The following is a 15,715-nucleotide window of genomic DNA, read 5'->3' on the forward strand; positions in this document are numbered from 1 at the left end:
GTCCCTTCAACACAAACAAGGCTGGGATTCTGTGATTATGCCTTAATTATTCCTAACTGTCCTACTGCTCCTTGCTTGGGGATGTCCCCAAGATATGGATGCAGGAAAGGGCTGACCCCAGGCTATTTTGGTAGCCAGAACCCTCACCGGTGGGCACCTCTCTGGCTGCTGGAGGTACCTGGAGGAATCCCGGGGTTCCCGGCTGTATGGGATGCTGGTGGCTCCGCAGGGACTTGTTTGCTGCTCACAGGAGTTACTGGGCAATAAAATCGAACAGCTTTTGTATTCCTGCCAAATCTCCTTCCCTGTGGGAGGCAGCAGTGCCAAATCCTGCCAATTGTGCCTTGTTTTGTTTTTAAAGGATAGATAGACTCCAGGGGGAGAGTCGCTGCTGTTGGGAGGGTGATGGCAGTGCCAGGCCCTGCCCTTGTTCTTGTATGGCCTCAAGGAAACGGCCTCAGGCTGTGCCAGGAGAGGTTTAGGCTGGATATTAGGAACAATTTCTTCATCACAAGGGCTGTCAAGCACTAGAACAGGCTGCTCAGGGATGCGGTGGAGTCACCCTGGGGTGAGTGCTGGGGATAGACTCATGCTCAGTTGGTTCTAAAGGGGACCAGCAGCACCCGAGCATCTCAAACCCTTTGTGCCAACAGGGAGTGTGCAGTCTGCGAAAGGAGAGGCCAGTGATGAAGATGAAGAGACAGAGTATTTTGATGCCATGGAGGATGCACCAGCTTTTATCACTGTAACAGCAGACCCCAAGCACCACAGGTACGAGCCCCTGCCCCAGGGCCACATGTTGCATGGTGCAACCTGCTGAGGTGAGCATTGGGCAGAAGCAGGAGGTACCAGCCTTTGCCTTGACCTGCCCTTATGCCTCCCTGGACATCTCTTTGGGCGGGAGGTACCCGTGGTCACATCACTGGACTTGCTGCCCCCAGGCTGGGTCGTACCGTGCTGAGCATCCCCTCCCAGCGCCTGTGCATGGCCCCTGTCACCCTGCTGCCTTCCCTGCAGCACCCTGGGGTGGTGCAGGGTAATGCTGTGGGTGATGTTGGCTGTGCTGCACCAGCCTCGGCTCTTCTCTGCCCTTCATTGTACGTCCCTCCCCACAGGCGTTCGGGCAGTAACCTGAGTGGGGCCAGCGAGGGCCACCCCGAGGACTGGACCCTGGAGGACAGCGTGAGTTGGCCGGGCAGGGCGGGAGGGATGATTCTGTGGGATGGAACCAGGGGAGAGGAGCAGGAGAGGAGGGGGGTGTTGGAGGAACTCTCTGTCTGTGCCTGCAGGATGGAGCAGAGTTGGCTGCTCTGTGAGCCACAGCTGGGGACAGATGTCAGCACTCTTAGAGCAGCACCCAAACCCCTCCAAGGGAAGCAGGAGAGTGTTGGGGGCACTGTTATTTCCCCCGTGCCCTGGAGAATAGGCTCCAGTGCTGCTCCCCAGCACAAGTGCCCACAGTATCCACTGACGTGTGGTTGCTGCTCCCAGGAGCTGCCGGCTCTGCTCAGGTCATCTGGGGCAAGTCCAGCTTAGACTTGTGTTTCTTCTGTTGCTCCTGCAGGTCTTTGAAAGCTCAAATCAAAGCAGCTACAATGAGTCCAGTTGCAAAGATCTCCTGCCGAAGAAAAGGAGACGGAGCCGCATCCCCGACAAACCCAACTACAGCCTTAACCTCTGGAGCATCATGAAAAACTGCATCGGCAAAGAGCTCTCCAAGATCCCCATGCCCGTAAGTGAGCGTGTCCCAGCGCCAGGGGCAGGGGGAGGAGGTGCTGCCGTGGTGCTGGTGCTGAGGGTGGGCACAGCCCCTGGCTGTGCAGAGGCTTTGGGTGGTGGCTGCGGCTGGTCCTGCTGTGTGCCATGGCAGCAGAGCAGCCCCGAGCGGGACAGGAGCATGTCACCAGCTGCCAACCCCATCCTGGGTCTGGCTTTTGCACTGGGCAGAGCCCTCTGGAACCACCTCGCTCTGCTCCCCAGCCCTGCTCTGCAGCTCCAGGTGTCCTCACTGCTCTGCTCTGCTGACTTCAAGCCCTGGGTTTTTCACTGCAATTTCTTTGCCCCTTGGAATCATCCTTCAGCTGCTGAACCTGCCCCAGCACCATGGGGCTGTAGCGCCAGTTGCTTTGTGGTGAAGGGCTCTGACATCGTGACTGTTACATGAGAGGCTATTTGAATGGCGTCAGCCCTTTCTTTGGGACTGATCCACTCTCCTGTGCCAGTTGCAGGGAGCCCTGGCAGCCTGCTCACGTGAGGCCTGGGGTGAGCTGGAGCAGAGGGGACGTGGCCCGGGTGTCCTCTGCAAATCCAGCTGCTGCAGAGGCAAGGAGGGAACCACAAGACCTTGAATCCTGAGGATTCAAGCGTTTCACCCAGGGGCTAGAAGGAGAGATCTTGTTGCTGGTCGTGCTTTCCCCAATATGTGTCCCAAGGACCTGCTTGAGCAAGTGCAGAGGAGGCCACAGAGATGCTGCGAGGGCTGGAGCAGCTCTGCTCTGGAGCCAGGCTGAGAGAGCTGGGCTGGGGCAGCCTGGAGAAGAGAAGGCTCCTGAAGGGGAGACCTTAGAGCAGCTCCAGGGCCTAAAGGGGCTCCAGGAAACCTGGAGAGGGGCTTTGGACAAGGGCCTGTAGGGCCAGGACAAGGGGAATGGCTTTAACCTGCCAGAGGGGAGACTGAGATGAGCTCTGAGGCAGAAGCTCTTCCCTGTGAGGGTGCTGAGGCGCTGGCACAGGGTGCCCAGAGAAGCTGTGGCTGCCCCATCCCTGGCAGTGTTCAAGGCCAGGTTGGACACAGGGGCTTGGAGCAACCTGCTCTAGTGGAAGGTGTCCCTGCCCGTGGCAGGGGTTGGAGCTGGAGGAGCTTTAAGGTCCCTTCCAAAACAAACTAGGCTGGGATTCGATGATTCTATGGCATGGTGCTTGGGGAGCAGCCCCCAGCAGCTCTGCAGGGCTGTGTTTTACCCCAGGGACCCCAAGTACCTGTATTTTCCCTACAAAGAGCCACCTTGCCACCTTTTAGTGGAGGAGGTGCCCTGAGGCCATTTACAGCACCATTTACTGGGCTCTGTCCTTGGGGCGAAGGCTTCCTGCGGATGCTCAGAGGAGAGGGTTTGCTGGCAGGGCTGTGTCTGAGGAACCCCCCTGCATGGGCTGCCACACAGGGTCAGTGGGATGCACAGTTAATTCTTGCAGATAAATAACCCTGTACCTGTCATATATTCACACAAAATGCTCCCCCAAACCTAGAGCCCTTTGTGTTCAGGCTGCCAGTTCTTGGGCAGGTCTTCACCAGCCCAGGAAGTGGATGGATGGGACTGGGTGCCATCGTAAGGAATCTGTTTCTTCAGAAATGATGAATCCTTGGCAAGCTTGGGAGAGTGGGGAAACATCTGGGGGTGACGGGGAGTTATCATGGCACTGACTGGAGTGGAAGTAGCCCAGAAAATATGATCTGTAGCCATGGAGCCTTATCTGGGGTCCTTCCTTTGCTGGGTGAAGCAGAAGGAGCATGTTACAGGGGCCCGGATGCTGAATTGATGGTGTTTTATGTCTTAGAACAGTATCTGATGTTCTCCAAGTGAGAGCGATGGGTTCTCTCTGCCCTGTGCTATTTCCAGCCGAGATACACAGCCCAGCACTGTCTGTTGGCATTTCTGCAGCAGCATCAGTATCAGATAAAGGCGTGATGGGAACAGAAATAAGCTCAGGATGTGAAATACCAGCAGCTGCTGGTTCCTGGAGAGAGGAAATTGATACCTTCCCTGTCAATCCAATCATGCCAGGAGCTGCTAAAGCGAGTCCAAACCTGAGGGCAGTACGTTCTGCTGGCACAGCAGCCCATGCTGGCTCAGGGGCTGCGATTCCTCCATCCCTCCCTGGGCTCAGTGAATCTGGTTTCCCAGCACTGCTTGCGAAGAAGGGACTCAGCCTGGCCTCAGCCACTCACTGCAGCTCCTGTCTGCATATCTGTACAGATAGAGGCAGGGAGATGCTTTGCACCCCACAAGCTGAGTCAGGGAGATGCTTTGCCCCCACAAGCTGAGCCACATGTTGCATTTCTTTGGGAGATTCACCCCAAGAACAAGCAGCTCATGGTGAGGCACGGGGGGACAATTTGATCTCCTTCCAACAGCCATTTATATCCTCTCCCTGTGGAAAGGTTTAGCTTTGCTGATGCTGATAGGGAGGATGCAGCTGCTGCTTTGTTCTCTCTCTGCGTCTCTCCCGAGCGTTACCTCAAGCCAGCAGTGATTTGCTTTTCCATGTGGATGTGATGCTGCTTGTCTGCACAGCTTGCTCCTTCTTGGGTGCTGTAAGAGCCCTCCTGCTTACAGACTAAGTCCACGAGTGGAACAAGCTGGAGTTTGTTTTCTCTAGGATGAAATATGGAGCTTGGCTTATAGAAGTGGTTCTCCCATCCTTCAGCCATCTGCTCCTTCTAAAATATGTTGCTGTGTTCTGAACTGATAGTGAAAAGTGTTCAGGGTCGGGGCTTGGAGCAACCTGCTCTAGTGGAAGGTGTCCCTGTCCATGGCAGGGGGTTGGAACTGGATGAGCTTTAAGGTCCCTTCAACACAAACCAGGCTGGGATTCCATGATTCCATGTCTGGTTAGCTCACGGGGCTCCCAGCTCTCGTGGTACAGTTCAGGGAGCAGAGCATGAATTTTTGGCCTTTGTTTAATGTCTCCATGATGCTGCAGTGAGCAGGGAGCAGGCAGAGTGCCTTGGCACATCCAGCCCCACACCCTGGGGGCTGCTGCTTCTATTCAGCCCTTCCCATCCTCCCTGGATCCGGACTCCTGGGGCGCGCGCGTTGCACCATGCCCAGAGCGCCAGAGGTGTGGGATGCTGGTGGCAGCAGGGCCCGGTGCTGGGGGGAGGAGGCAGAGGATGCAGCGCCCAGCTTGGCGCCTCTCCTGCTTTGCTTGACTGTTCCTCGTGCCCCTCAGGTGAACTTCAACGAGCCGCTCTCCATGCTGCAGAGGCTGACAGAGGACCTGGAGTACCACGAGCTGCTGGACAAGGCGGCCAAGTGCGAGAGCTCCACGGAGCAGATGTGCTTCGTGGCTGCCTTCTCCGTGTCTTCCTACTCCACAACCGTCCACCGCACCGCGAAGCCCTTCAACCCGCTGCTGGGGGAGACCTACGAGCTGGACCGGCTGGAGGAGCTGGGCTTCCGCTCCCTCTGCGAGCAGGTGAGCCGGGGGCTGTGCAGGGGCTCAGTGTGCCTGTCCTGCTGCCCATGTCCAGCCAAAGCACCAGCATCTCCTCACACCGAGCACCCTCCTGGCTGAGGCAGGCACAGCCCATCCCAGTGTTGTAGAGCAGGAGGTGGTGGAGAAGGGGAGGAGAAAGGTGTCTGTCACCCTGGCAGGTCTCCTGGCAGCCTGCCTGGAGCTGGGCTTGTGTCACATCTTGACACGAGCAGAAAGGGAGAAGCTCCCTTGTGGCTATGCAGTGATGCCTGCACAATTGCTTCAGGGTGGTTTTGGGCTGGAGGGTGTCTCAGGGTCTCATTTCTTTCTTGTTGGATTGAAAAAGTTTAGTTTCAGAGCCTGGGGCCAGCCTCAGAACCTGCGACAGCCTCATGCTGTAGCCACAGAGCGCATCTGGCACACATCTGTCAAACAGGAGGGCTGAATTAAAAGCCTGGAGTATTTAATGAGTCGTGACCTGTGCAGAAAATCAACTGTTTAATATTTAGCGCACTTGGCTGGCCTGTCCTGGATTCCTGGGGAGGGATGGGGCCATTGATCACCACTTTCAGGCGGGACATCATTTGGGGTTAAACCTTGACATGGTTTAACATGTTGTTGTCCCTCATCATCATCTTCTGGCCCTCCATACCCAGGTTTGGAGCAGTCACTGTAGCTCTGCTATCAGATCCTTGCAGGACATGGAGATGTGGACAAAACCTCTCTGTGGGGCCCAAGCTCAGCAGCCTCTTGCAAAGCTCTGGCCCGAGGCAGGACAGCACCCCCTGCCACCTCCCATCTCTTGGCTGTGCTCGGGGCAGTGGTGGTGAACAGGCTGTGTGGGCTCTCCTGGAAATGTGGCCCCTTGCTCATGACAAAAGGAAAGGTCCTTCAGGGGATCATCTCCGAGACTCATGTCTCTGCTGCCCCTTTGCACCATCCAAAGCTGCGTGCCTGCTGTCAGCAGCTTTGCTTGTCCCCACAGATGCCCATGTGGTGTGTGCCAGCGTTGGGTGCTCGTGCCCTTGCCTGCAGCAAGCCAGGACACTGCTGAGTGTGAGCAGTGAGCTACAGCCATGGATGTGCCTCCGCTTCCTGCTGTGCTCCCAGCAGGTCAGCAGCGGCCGCATCCCTCCAGGCATCTCCTGGCACTTCGCTGTGGGTGCTGCAGGGCCAGGCTCACCCCCCTCAGCAGCATCTCTCCTTCAGCTCTCCTCGCCCGGCAGCGATGCCCTGTTCTGCTGCACAGCCAAACGTCCCAGCGGGATTGATGCACAGCAGAGAGAATCCAGGGTTACAGGAAGAGGATGTATCCCTTACCCAGATGCTCAATCTGTCCCTTAGCCAGCAACACCTCTCATCCCCCTGGGGTACAGGCAGAGCAACAGGCTGGTTTATTACCCTCGCTGGGGCTGTTGTGATGAAACCCAGTTCTGCCCATCGGGTTCCAGGGGGCAGCCCTGACCACATCACTCCCACACCATCCCTTTTCTCACCCCTTCACCCTCCTTTCCATCACCCTCCTTCCTCCATCCCTGTTCCCTCCCAAACAACCTGCCCTGAACCACTTTCTCTGGTTGGACCTGGATTTCTTACCTTTTTTCCCCACATTTGGTGTTTCTGACACTCCCACGTTAGCCGGGGTGCCCTGAACCCCTGCGTGCAGCTGGTCCCTGAGTCCTTCCCTTGCCAGCTTGAGGCACATGAGCTTCATCCACAATTAGGTTGACTGTAACGTGGAGCAAAGCCCCGCTCCCTTGCAGCGCTCTGGAGCCTTCAGTCCATGAGCAGAGCCTTTAAATCTCCCCCCTGGAGCCACCTCAGAGGGAACATCTTGGGTTTGCCCTCGTGCAGTGTTGCCAGTGCTTCTTGCCCTGGTGCTGCAGCTGGGACAGGCGGTGGGACAGACGGATGGATGCTCTTCCCACTGCTCTGAACTTCCTTTGGATGCTGCATGTGCTGCTCAGCCCAGTGCACTGAGCAAAGCGTTGATAATCTTGTGACTGAAATCCCGTTATCCAAATAGGATTGTCTCCTGCTGGTGACAGTGGGATTTAATGGGGAGCTCTTTGCTCTGCTCCTGTTTGTAATCCAGTAGCTCGGGGTGCTCAGCCTGGCGTTCCCTCAGTGCAAATAAGCTCTGACCTCGGTGGTTGGTGGGTTCTGTGATGGGTGCTGTGTGTTGTGCCAAGTGATCTTGTGTGAGGGCAAAGCCCCGTGGATGTGATGTTCTGCTCTCACCTTGGCTTTAGGCAGCTTTTAAAGTGCAGGGGGACGTGAGCACTGTCTCTTTACAGGTCACCTAAAGGGGCTTCAGGAAACCTGGAGAGGAGCTTTGGACAAGGGCCTGTAGGGACAGGCCAAGGGGAATGGCTTTAACCTGCCAGAGGGGAGACTGAGATGAGCTCTGAGGCAGAAGCTCTTCCCTGTGAGGGTGCTGAGGCGCTGGCACAGGGTGCCCAGAGAAGCTGTGGCTGCCCCATCCCTGGCAGTGTTCAAGGCCAGGTTGGACACAGGGGCTTGGAGCAACCTGCTCTAGTGGAAGGTGTCCCTGCCCGTGGCAGGGGTTGGAGCTGGAGGAGCTTTAAGGTCCCCCCATCTCAAACCAGGCTGGGATTCTATGATAACATTTTGCTAATAAGCCTCAGCAGATCCTGGCAGGAGCTTGGTTCACCTCCTTTTGCTGCTGGGGAACCTCATGGGAGGTCACCTAAATGCCCAGGAGAAGAGCAGGGTGTTCATGTCAGCGCAGTGGAGCATCCTTAGGTCCAAAGCTGGGGTGGAGCTATTGCCTGTCCCAGGAGCCTCGCTGCGAGCACTCACCAGGGCTCTCTGGTGCTGGTGGCTGTCTCTTACAGGCTGTTTCTCTCCTCCCCAGGTGAGCCACCACCCCCCTGCAGCTGCCCATCACGTCTACTCCAGGCGAGGGTGGACGTTGTGGCAGGAAATCACCATCGCCAGCAAGTTCAGGGGCAAATACCTCTCCATCATGCCACTGGGTAGGTGACACGCGGAGGGTTGGGGCTTGCTGTTATCGCTGTGCTGCTCATGCAGTACCCAAAGGTTAAAGCAGCGCGACGGTCCCTTGGGCTCACACAAGGCTCAGTGAATTCCACCCCGGGAGCAGGGATTGATGCTCCTGATGACAGACAGCCTGGTGCTAACTCATCCCCCCTGGAAATGGATGTATGAGCTGCAAAGGGGCTGTGTTGCTTGCTGCTGGCACCATAGCAGAGGTGCTTTGGAAATATGCTGCTTGCCCATGGATTGATTTCTCCTGAAGTGATACTTCCAGGTTGTTTTGCTGCCTGGTTTAACCCCCTCCCCAGCAGCCAGATGCAATAAGCTGCCTCCTTCCAGTGTTCTGTTTGTCTTCTGCCTGTCCCTGGGCTGAGCAGCGAGTGGTTTTGACACTGAGAGTCAACCAGGGAGCACCTTTCTGACCTGCTTTTGAAATGGGTGGGTTTGGAGTGTTGGGAAGAGGGCAGAGGCCGTGCAGGTCCCTGCCTGCAGCAGAACACGGAGCATGCAGCAAGGGGAGGGATGAGTCCAGCCCCAGCCCTGGCTGGGGGCTGATGATGGGAGATGCAGGTAGAGGGGCTGGGTTGTCCCTGAGGACCAGCATGGTGCTGGGGTGGTGCCCACAGCCCTGCCCTCTCTCTGCAGGAGCCATCCACCTCGAGTTCCACTCCAGTGGGAATCACTACGTGTGGAGGAAAGTCACCTCCACCGTTCACAACATCATCGTGGGCAAGCTCTGGATTGACCAGGTTGGTGCCTGTGGGTCCGAGGTGATGGGTCCTGCCTGGCCTCGCCCGGCGCTGGCTCTGGGCAGGGGGGCTGGAAGGACATTGCCCTCCTGGGGTGGATGCCAGTGCTGTTGGTGTCCCCACTGTACTCCTGCCACAATAGGAAGCTGTGCTTCCCTGCAGAGATGGGGCGAAGCTTCCCAGAGCTCCTCATGGCTCTTCCCAAGGCCAGCAGCTCCGTGGGGCAGGGTGGGTGATGGGTTTGGCCCCATGGGGCTGGCTGGGGTGGCCGGGTGGTGGCTGCAGCTGTGGGTGATGCTGCAGCTGGTGTTGATCTGTACCTGCACTACAACTAACGCCTGATTTATCTCCTTGCCAAGCCTCTCACTTGCTCTGGTTCTGTGTCTTTTATCTAGTCTGGTGAAATAGAGATTGTTAACCATAAGTCAAAAGATAAATGCCAGCTGAAATTTACCCCCTACAGCTACTTCTCCAGAGACGTTCCCAGAAAGGTGCGTATCCAGCAACCTCCTTGCTCCTTCTGGCTGTCCTGGCTGGGATGAGACCTGGCTCTTGCCCCTAACCTGGGCTCAGAGGGCCACAGTACTGCCCATGCTGGCACCTCTGCCATGGGTCACCAGGGAGGGCTGGGGGACACCTCCAAGGAGAGCCCATGTTGGGTTCTCCATGTGCTGGAGCTGCAGCACTGAGACCTGCAAAGGGTTTGATGGGCTGGAGACCCCACTTCATGGTCAGAATGGGCCCACACTCCCCATGTCCTGGGCTCCAGTTGGGGACCTGGAGGGTGTTGTCCCCCCCTGCACCTCTGCCTGTCCTTTCCAAACGCCACCAGAGCCATCTCCTCCTGCCAGGTGACAGGGGTGGTGAGTGACGCCGATGGTAAAGCCCACTACGTCATGTCTGGCACGTGGGACGAGAAGATGGAGTGCTCCAAGATCGTGCAGAGCAGCCACGGCAGCACCAGCACGGAGGGCAAGCAGAAAACCGTCTACCAGACGCTGACTCCAAAGGTCCTGTGGAAGAAATACCCCCTCCCGTGAGTCCCTCCTGTCACCCTGAGCCCCACGGGGTGAACTTGTATGCCCAGAGCAGAGGACATGGGAAGGGGACCAGGCCTTGGGTGGCTGTGTGGCTTTGTCTGTGTGTGAGCACACAGCAGGTCCCTGCAAGGGGAGGGTGGCTTTGGGGGATGTTTGAGTCAGTTGGAGGTACTGGTTACCAGGCCACTGGTGATGGCAGGAGATGTGTTGGCTGCTTTGCCATCCCTGGCCATCCTGTTCCACCCGCTGCTTTAGCCCTCTGGAGGCTGGTCCTGTTGACTCTCTTGCCCACAGCAGGGATGCTTTCAAGTCACTCCTCCACCTTTGGTACCACCACCATCTGCTCTCTGCTTTGGAGATGCTCTGTTGGGCTGGTCCTCTGTGGAAAGCATCCTCTGTGTGGTGCCACCACTTCTGCACTCAGGGACTGTAGCAATAGGACAAGGGGTGATGGATTTAAGCTGAAACAGGGGAAGTTCAGGTTAGATCTAAGGCAGAAGTTCTTCCCTGTGAGGGTGCTGAGGCGCTGGCACAGGGTGCCCAGAGAAGCTGTGGCTGCCCCATCCCTGGCAGTGTTCAAGGCCAGGTTGGACACAGGGGCTTGGAGCAACCTGCCCTAGTAGAAGGTGTCCCTGCCCATGGCAGGGGTTGGAACTGGATGATCTTAAGGTTCTTTCTAACCCAAACCAGGCTGGGGTTCATTGTGATTCTACGATCCAACAGCTTTTGGGTGAAGTCATTCTGTTTTGGCTGTGCACTTGGAGGTCTTAGGCTTGGCTTTTAGCCTCCCCTTGTGGAGGCAGCAGAAGAGGGATCTGCTCCCCTCCAAGACACCCATCAAGGCATCAGTGGCATCTCTGCTTAGCAGGTGGGAGGAGGGGCTCCCCAAATCCCAGCCTGGTTTGGGTGGGAAGGGACCTGAAAGCTCCTCCAGCTCCAACCCCCTGCCACGGGCAGGGACACCTTCCACTAGAGCAGGTTGCTCCAAGCCCCTGTGTCCAACCTGGCCTTGAACACTGCCAGGGATGGGGCAGCCACAGCTTCTCTGGGCACCCTGTAAAAACTGTCTGGTTTGGGATAGCAGGAGAAGCATCAGTGTGGCTGGGGTGAGGAGTGAGGACACATCAGAGGGGCTGGGGAGCTCTGCTCAAGGTGCCACCACCTCCACCGCTCTGACTGGGGCGCTCTGGCCGCAGGGAGAACGCTGAGAACATGTATTTCTTCTCGGACCTGGCGCTCACGCTGAATGAGCCCGAGGAGCGCGTGGCCCCCACGGACAGCCGCCTGCGCCCCGACCAGCGCCTCATGGAGAGCGGCCGCTGGGACGAGGCCAACGTGGAGAAGCAGCGGCTGGAGGAGAAGCAGCGAGCCGTGCGCCGCAGGAGGGAGGCCGAGGCCGTGGAGGCCCTGGAGGAAGGTGAGATCCTTCGGGATGCTGGCGGGGCAGGGACCACCCTGGGAGGGGGGATGCAGCGTTGAAACCCCCCCGCTGGGTTTGGGGGGATGAAGGAAGGAGCCTGTGGCTCTTAGCGTGGCGTTCACCAGCTTTTGGCTGGGAAAAGCATCCCATATCCCGTGTTTCCCCCCGGCAGGCAAGGACTACGAGGGCTACATCCCACTGTGGTTTGAGCGCAAGGTGGATGCCGTGACGGGGGAGCTCATCTGTGTCTATAAAGGTGGCTACTGGGAGGCCAAGGACAAGCAGGACTGGAGCACGTGCCCTGACATCTTCTGAGTCGCCCCGGGGTGGCCTCTGCTCACCGGGACAGACGGAGGGACAGTGAGGCCACGCTGGCAGCGTCCCGCCAGCGCTTCACAGGGCAAATACACCCCCCCCGAGACAGCCCCTGCAAGAATGTGAGAAGCAAATGTACCCAGGGACTCCAAACCTATTTTTTTACGCACTAATAAATCCGTGGTGGGGTTCAGTGATGGGTTTGCAGCAGCTGCCGAGGCGGGAGGACACCCGAGGCTGGCTCCGTCCTACCCGAGTGCGTTTGCTGCTGCCTCTGTCTTGCAGCATCTCGGCTGTGCTGGCTGAGACGTCGACTTCCAAAGATGCTCACGCTGTGGGGATGCCGTGCACTCGTGTGAGCTCTTCCCTTTGACGTGATTTTCTCTTTTTTCCCCCCATTTCTGTGTGGACTTGATGGAATTACTTTATTTTTTTACATTGGCTCCTGGTTCAGGTTCCTTCAAAGACGGACACGAACAACCCAGTGTCCTGCTGGGAAAACTGTCTCCAGGGGCTATGGCGCTTGATCCTGGAGGCTGTTGGTGGGTCCCACAGTGCCCAGTGGTCCCAGTAGCACCAATTTGGGTATTTCAGCTGGTGACTTTGGTTTTTTTTCCCTTTTTCTTTATTCTCAGAAGCGCTGGAGCAGATTGCCCTCAGTCTGCTGTGCTTAGCCAAGGTTTAGGACTGTCTTCAACATGATGCTTTGTGAGAGTGTTTTGAGTGAGGTTTGGGTTGGTTTGGTTTTCCTGCAACCACATCCAAAGGGGGAAACAGCCTCACTGAGGTTGGGAAGGGTTGGCAGACCCAGGACAAAGAGGTTTGTCCCCAGTGATGCTCTGGGGTCCGCATTCCGGCCCTCTCCTGCTCTGTACCGCTGCAGCCCAGGGGCTGAGCCTTGGTGCTGGCTCTGCTGGCAGCATCTCCCTGCTGAGCTCTGCCGGACGCTGGGAGGGAAGAGGTGCTGTGGTGCCAATGGGATGGAGCCTCCCTGAGGCACAGCCTTGGTCCTGGGTCTCCCATCCCTGTGTCTTCCCCATCAAGCCACACAGCTCTGGTCTACAGTCCCCTGGCACGGTGGGGCTGAGCCTGGAGGGCACCCACAGCCCAGCTCCCTTCCTCCTCCTCGCTCGTGGCCGGTCTCTCCCAGGAGCAGTTTCAGGTCACCACCGAAGCAGCCTGAGCACGGGGCTGGGGGAGCCCCCCGTCCCCCCTGACCCCTTCTGCAGCCCTGGACCTGCCGGGAGGAGCGGAGCAATCCCTGCTGATGATTGGCGAGGACCAGGAGCGAGCGGTGCTGGGGCATGGAACGGGAGGATGGAGGTGGCAGGTCCCCGAAGATGGGATCCGCTGGGCCAGAGAGTGTCAGAGACCTGGACATTTGCCCCGTCGGATCTCATTTTTGATGTCTTCTTCTCCGGGTCTTCACCATATCACCCACTCAGCTGCCTCCCAGGGGTCAGAACCCGCCCCTAGCCGGACTGTCACATCCACATTGGAAGATAATTAGCAATAATGAACTTTGAGGCAATGGTAACTGGAATCCCCAGGCTGCACATGGGACACTTTATGCAATCAGGTTCTTCAACCATCGGTCTCCTCCTGGTTGGCTTCTCTTCCAGCACCTTCCATACCTGTTCTTCACAGCACACCTACGTGTACAGTATATATAGACCTTGTACGGCATAACAGTAGTGAGTTGGCTCTTGGAGTGGCAACACCCACTGATTCCCATGTACCCTTTAATCTTATTTATTTGCTTCTAATTTATACATATATATATAAATATATATAAAATTATTTTGCTTAAATTTCTATGGTACACAATAGATGAAAAATAATGAAGACAGAAGCGTCTGTCTGAGTTTTTGTAGCACCATTTCCCTGGGCTTATCCCAGAGGTAGGATGTAGGGCTGATGGCAGCCGAGTAATTCCCAAAGCAGAGAAGCAACACGTTGCTCCAGAGCTGGATGCAGGAGCGTTCAGAGGGGGTTGCACAGACATCCCCTTCTAGAAAGGATGCATTGGGGGTTTGAAGGGAGGCGCTCGGTGTCCCCCCCACTTGCCGCAGGCCGCTTCCCGGCTCCGTGGGTCTTACAGCGTGGTTTGTGGTGGCAACCAGAGTTGCCCAGGGTGGGGCTTATTGTGAAAGGGGCTGGAAACGGAGCTCTTCCGATGCCTCATGTGCCCTGTCTGCTCTGTCAGTGTCTGCTCTGTCAGTGCAGTTGGAGAGCTGAGCAGCTCCTGCCCCGGCTGTTCCCGATCCAGGATCCGAGTGTTCCCGCAGCGGAGGAGAGCTCAGTAAGTGCTGGCACCGAGGGTCCTGCTGGGCTCTGGGAGCCCGGGATGTCCTCTCTGCTGTACCCCCATTGCTGCTTCTGTTTGGAAATGCCCATCCCAGACCCTGCTCAGCTCCACGGGGAGCGCCAGGAGCACCCCTGAGGCAGAATTCCCCCTTTTTTAGGCTGATTTTAAGAATTCTTCTCTCTTCCAGAGACCTTCTAATGGCAGCACTTACCCACAGCACATCCCCTGCTCTTTCTGTTGCCCCTCCCTGAGGATTTTAATGTCATTCCACTGTAAATGCTGTCAAATGTATTTCTTTTGGAACAATATATTGTGAGTGATCCCTCTTCTCCTACACGGAAATAAAACTTGGATTTGGGAGTTTTAAAAGCCGCAGTGCTGAGATGGTCACTGGCTCCCCGAGGATGCAGGTTGGGGGCCAGGAGGAGCCCCGAGATGGGTGAGCTCTGTGGTGGGCCTATGGTGGGTGGTAGGTGGGGTGGCCAGGGAAGGTGGCTCAGGGAGGAAGGAGGGACAGGGAAGGAGATGGCCCAGGGAACGTTGTTCAAAGGAGGTTGGCCAAGGGATGAGAGCTATAAGAGGTGGTCCAGAGGGCAAGGAGGGTCTATCGAAGTGGTTGTTCAGGGAAGGAGAAGGATCAGAAGGAGGTTGCCCAGAAAGTGGTTTGGGGAGAGGGAGGAGGCCAGGAGAGCAGTTGGCTGAACAGGGGTTGTCCAAGGCTGGAGATGCCCAAGGGAAGGTTGCCCAGGGAGGCAGGAACATGAGAGGTGGCCCAGGGGCAGGGACCCATGGCAGGAGCTTGTCCAGGAGAGAGCTTAGAGGAGAAGGAGGACCAGGGAAGGGGCTGTCCAGAGAAGGGAGAGGGCCGGGGAGGAGAGTACCTGGGGAGGAGATGTCCCAGTGCAGGTTGGCCAAGAGAGAAGATGGTTGCCCAGGGGAGAGGAGAGGTGGCCCAGGGGAAGGTGCCCAGGGCAGGAGGTGGCCCAGGGGAGCTGCAGGAGGGTGGGGGAAGCCCGGGCAGGCTCAGACCGGCTGGAGGCTGCGGCGTTGCCAGGAGACAGGCACACACAGGACACTGCCTGTCCTGCTGTCCTGTCCTGTCCCGCTGTCCTGTCCTGCCCATTGTCCTATCCTGCCCACCCCAGCCCAGTCCGATCAGGTAAGCAGAGCTGGGGTTGGGAACCGTGGTACTGGACCTGCTCTGTCCTTCCAGGCATCATGCCCGGAGCTGGGAAGGAGCATCCCTGCGCTGGGCACAGGCAGTGGGACGTGGGGCACACGGCCCTGGGTGAGGACCTGGCAGCTCCAGTGTGCCAGAGTCTTGGCTTCAATGGAAGGCAAAGCTCTGTCCCCCACAGCACCTCCAGAGCCCCTGGCACCGCAGCGCTGGAGCTGGGGGTGCTGTGGTGGTGTCAGCGTGTTCACTCTGAAGCCTAATGAGTGCATGGAGGCTTCTAGTGTGTTACCCTCACCTTGCCTTACGTTGCAGGCCTGGGGGCAGGCATGGAGCTGGAGGAGGCTGTCTCCAAAGGCCAGACACGCAGTAAGGCTGCGCCCAGAGGGATGTCTGTCTCTCCCCATGCCTTTGGTCCTGTACTGCAAGGGACGAGCTTGTCCCATTCACTCCACAGCGGAGCAGTTTGCAAGCCCAGGGTGCAAGAAGCCA

The 15,715-nt window shown here is 57.4% G+C and overlaps 1 protein-coding gene across 4 annotated transcripts in view; it reads left to right on the forward strand.

The window, feature by feature from the left end:
• The window catches only part of OSBP2 (oxysterol binding protein 2), an 82,215-nt gene extending 67,797 nt beyond the window's left edge, over positions 1-14,418 (forward strand). For all 4 annotated transcript variants that reach the window (XM_030501231.2, XM_030501230.1, XM_030501232.1 and 1 more), the window contains 10 exons: positions 654-771; positions 1,116-1,182; positions 1,565-1,732; positions 4,951-5,196; positions 8,075-8,195; positions 8,863-8,966; positions 9,362-9,457; positions 9,818-10,002; positions 11,203-11,423; positions 11,599-14,418. In XM_030501231.2, the coding sequence (XP_030357091.2) occupies positions 654-771; positions 1,116-1,182; positions 1,565-1,732; positions 4,951-5,196; positions 8,075-8,195; positions 8,863-8,966; positions 9,362-9,457; positions 9,818-10,002; positions 11,203-11,423; positions 11,599-11,741 (1,469 nt within the window). In that variant the 3' untranslated portion in view covers positions 11,742-14,418. The remainder of the gene's footprint in view (positions 1-653; positions 772-1,115; positions 1,183-1,564; positions 1,733-4,950; positions 5,197-8,074; positions 8,196-8,862; positions 8,967-9,361; positions 9,458-9,817; positions 10,003-11,202; positions 11,424-11,598) is intronic.
• Positions 14,419-15,715: the final 1,297 nt, after the last annotated feature.

This window comes from Strigops habroptila, chromosome 11, assembly GCF_004027225.2.
Source record: "Strigops habroptila isolate Jane chromosome 11, bStrHab1.2.pri, whole genome shotgun sequence".
Classification (NCBI taxonomy): Eukaryota; Metazoa; Chordata; class Aves; order Psittaciformes; family Psittacidae; genus Strigops; species Strigops habroptila.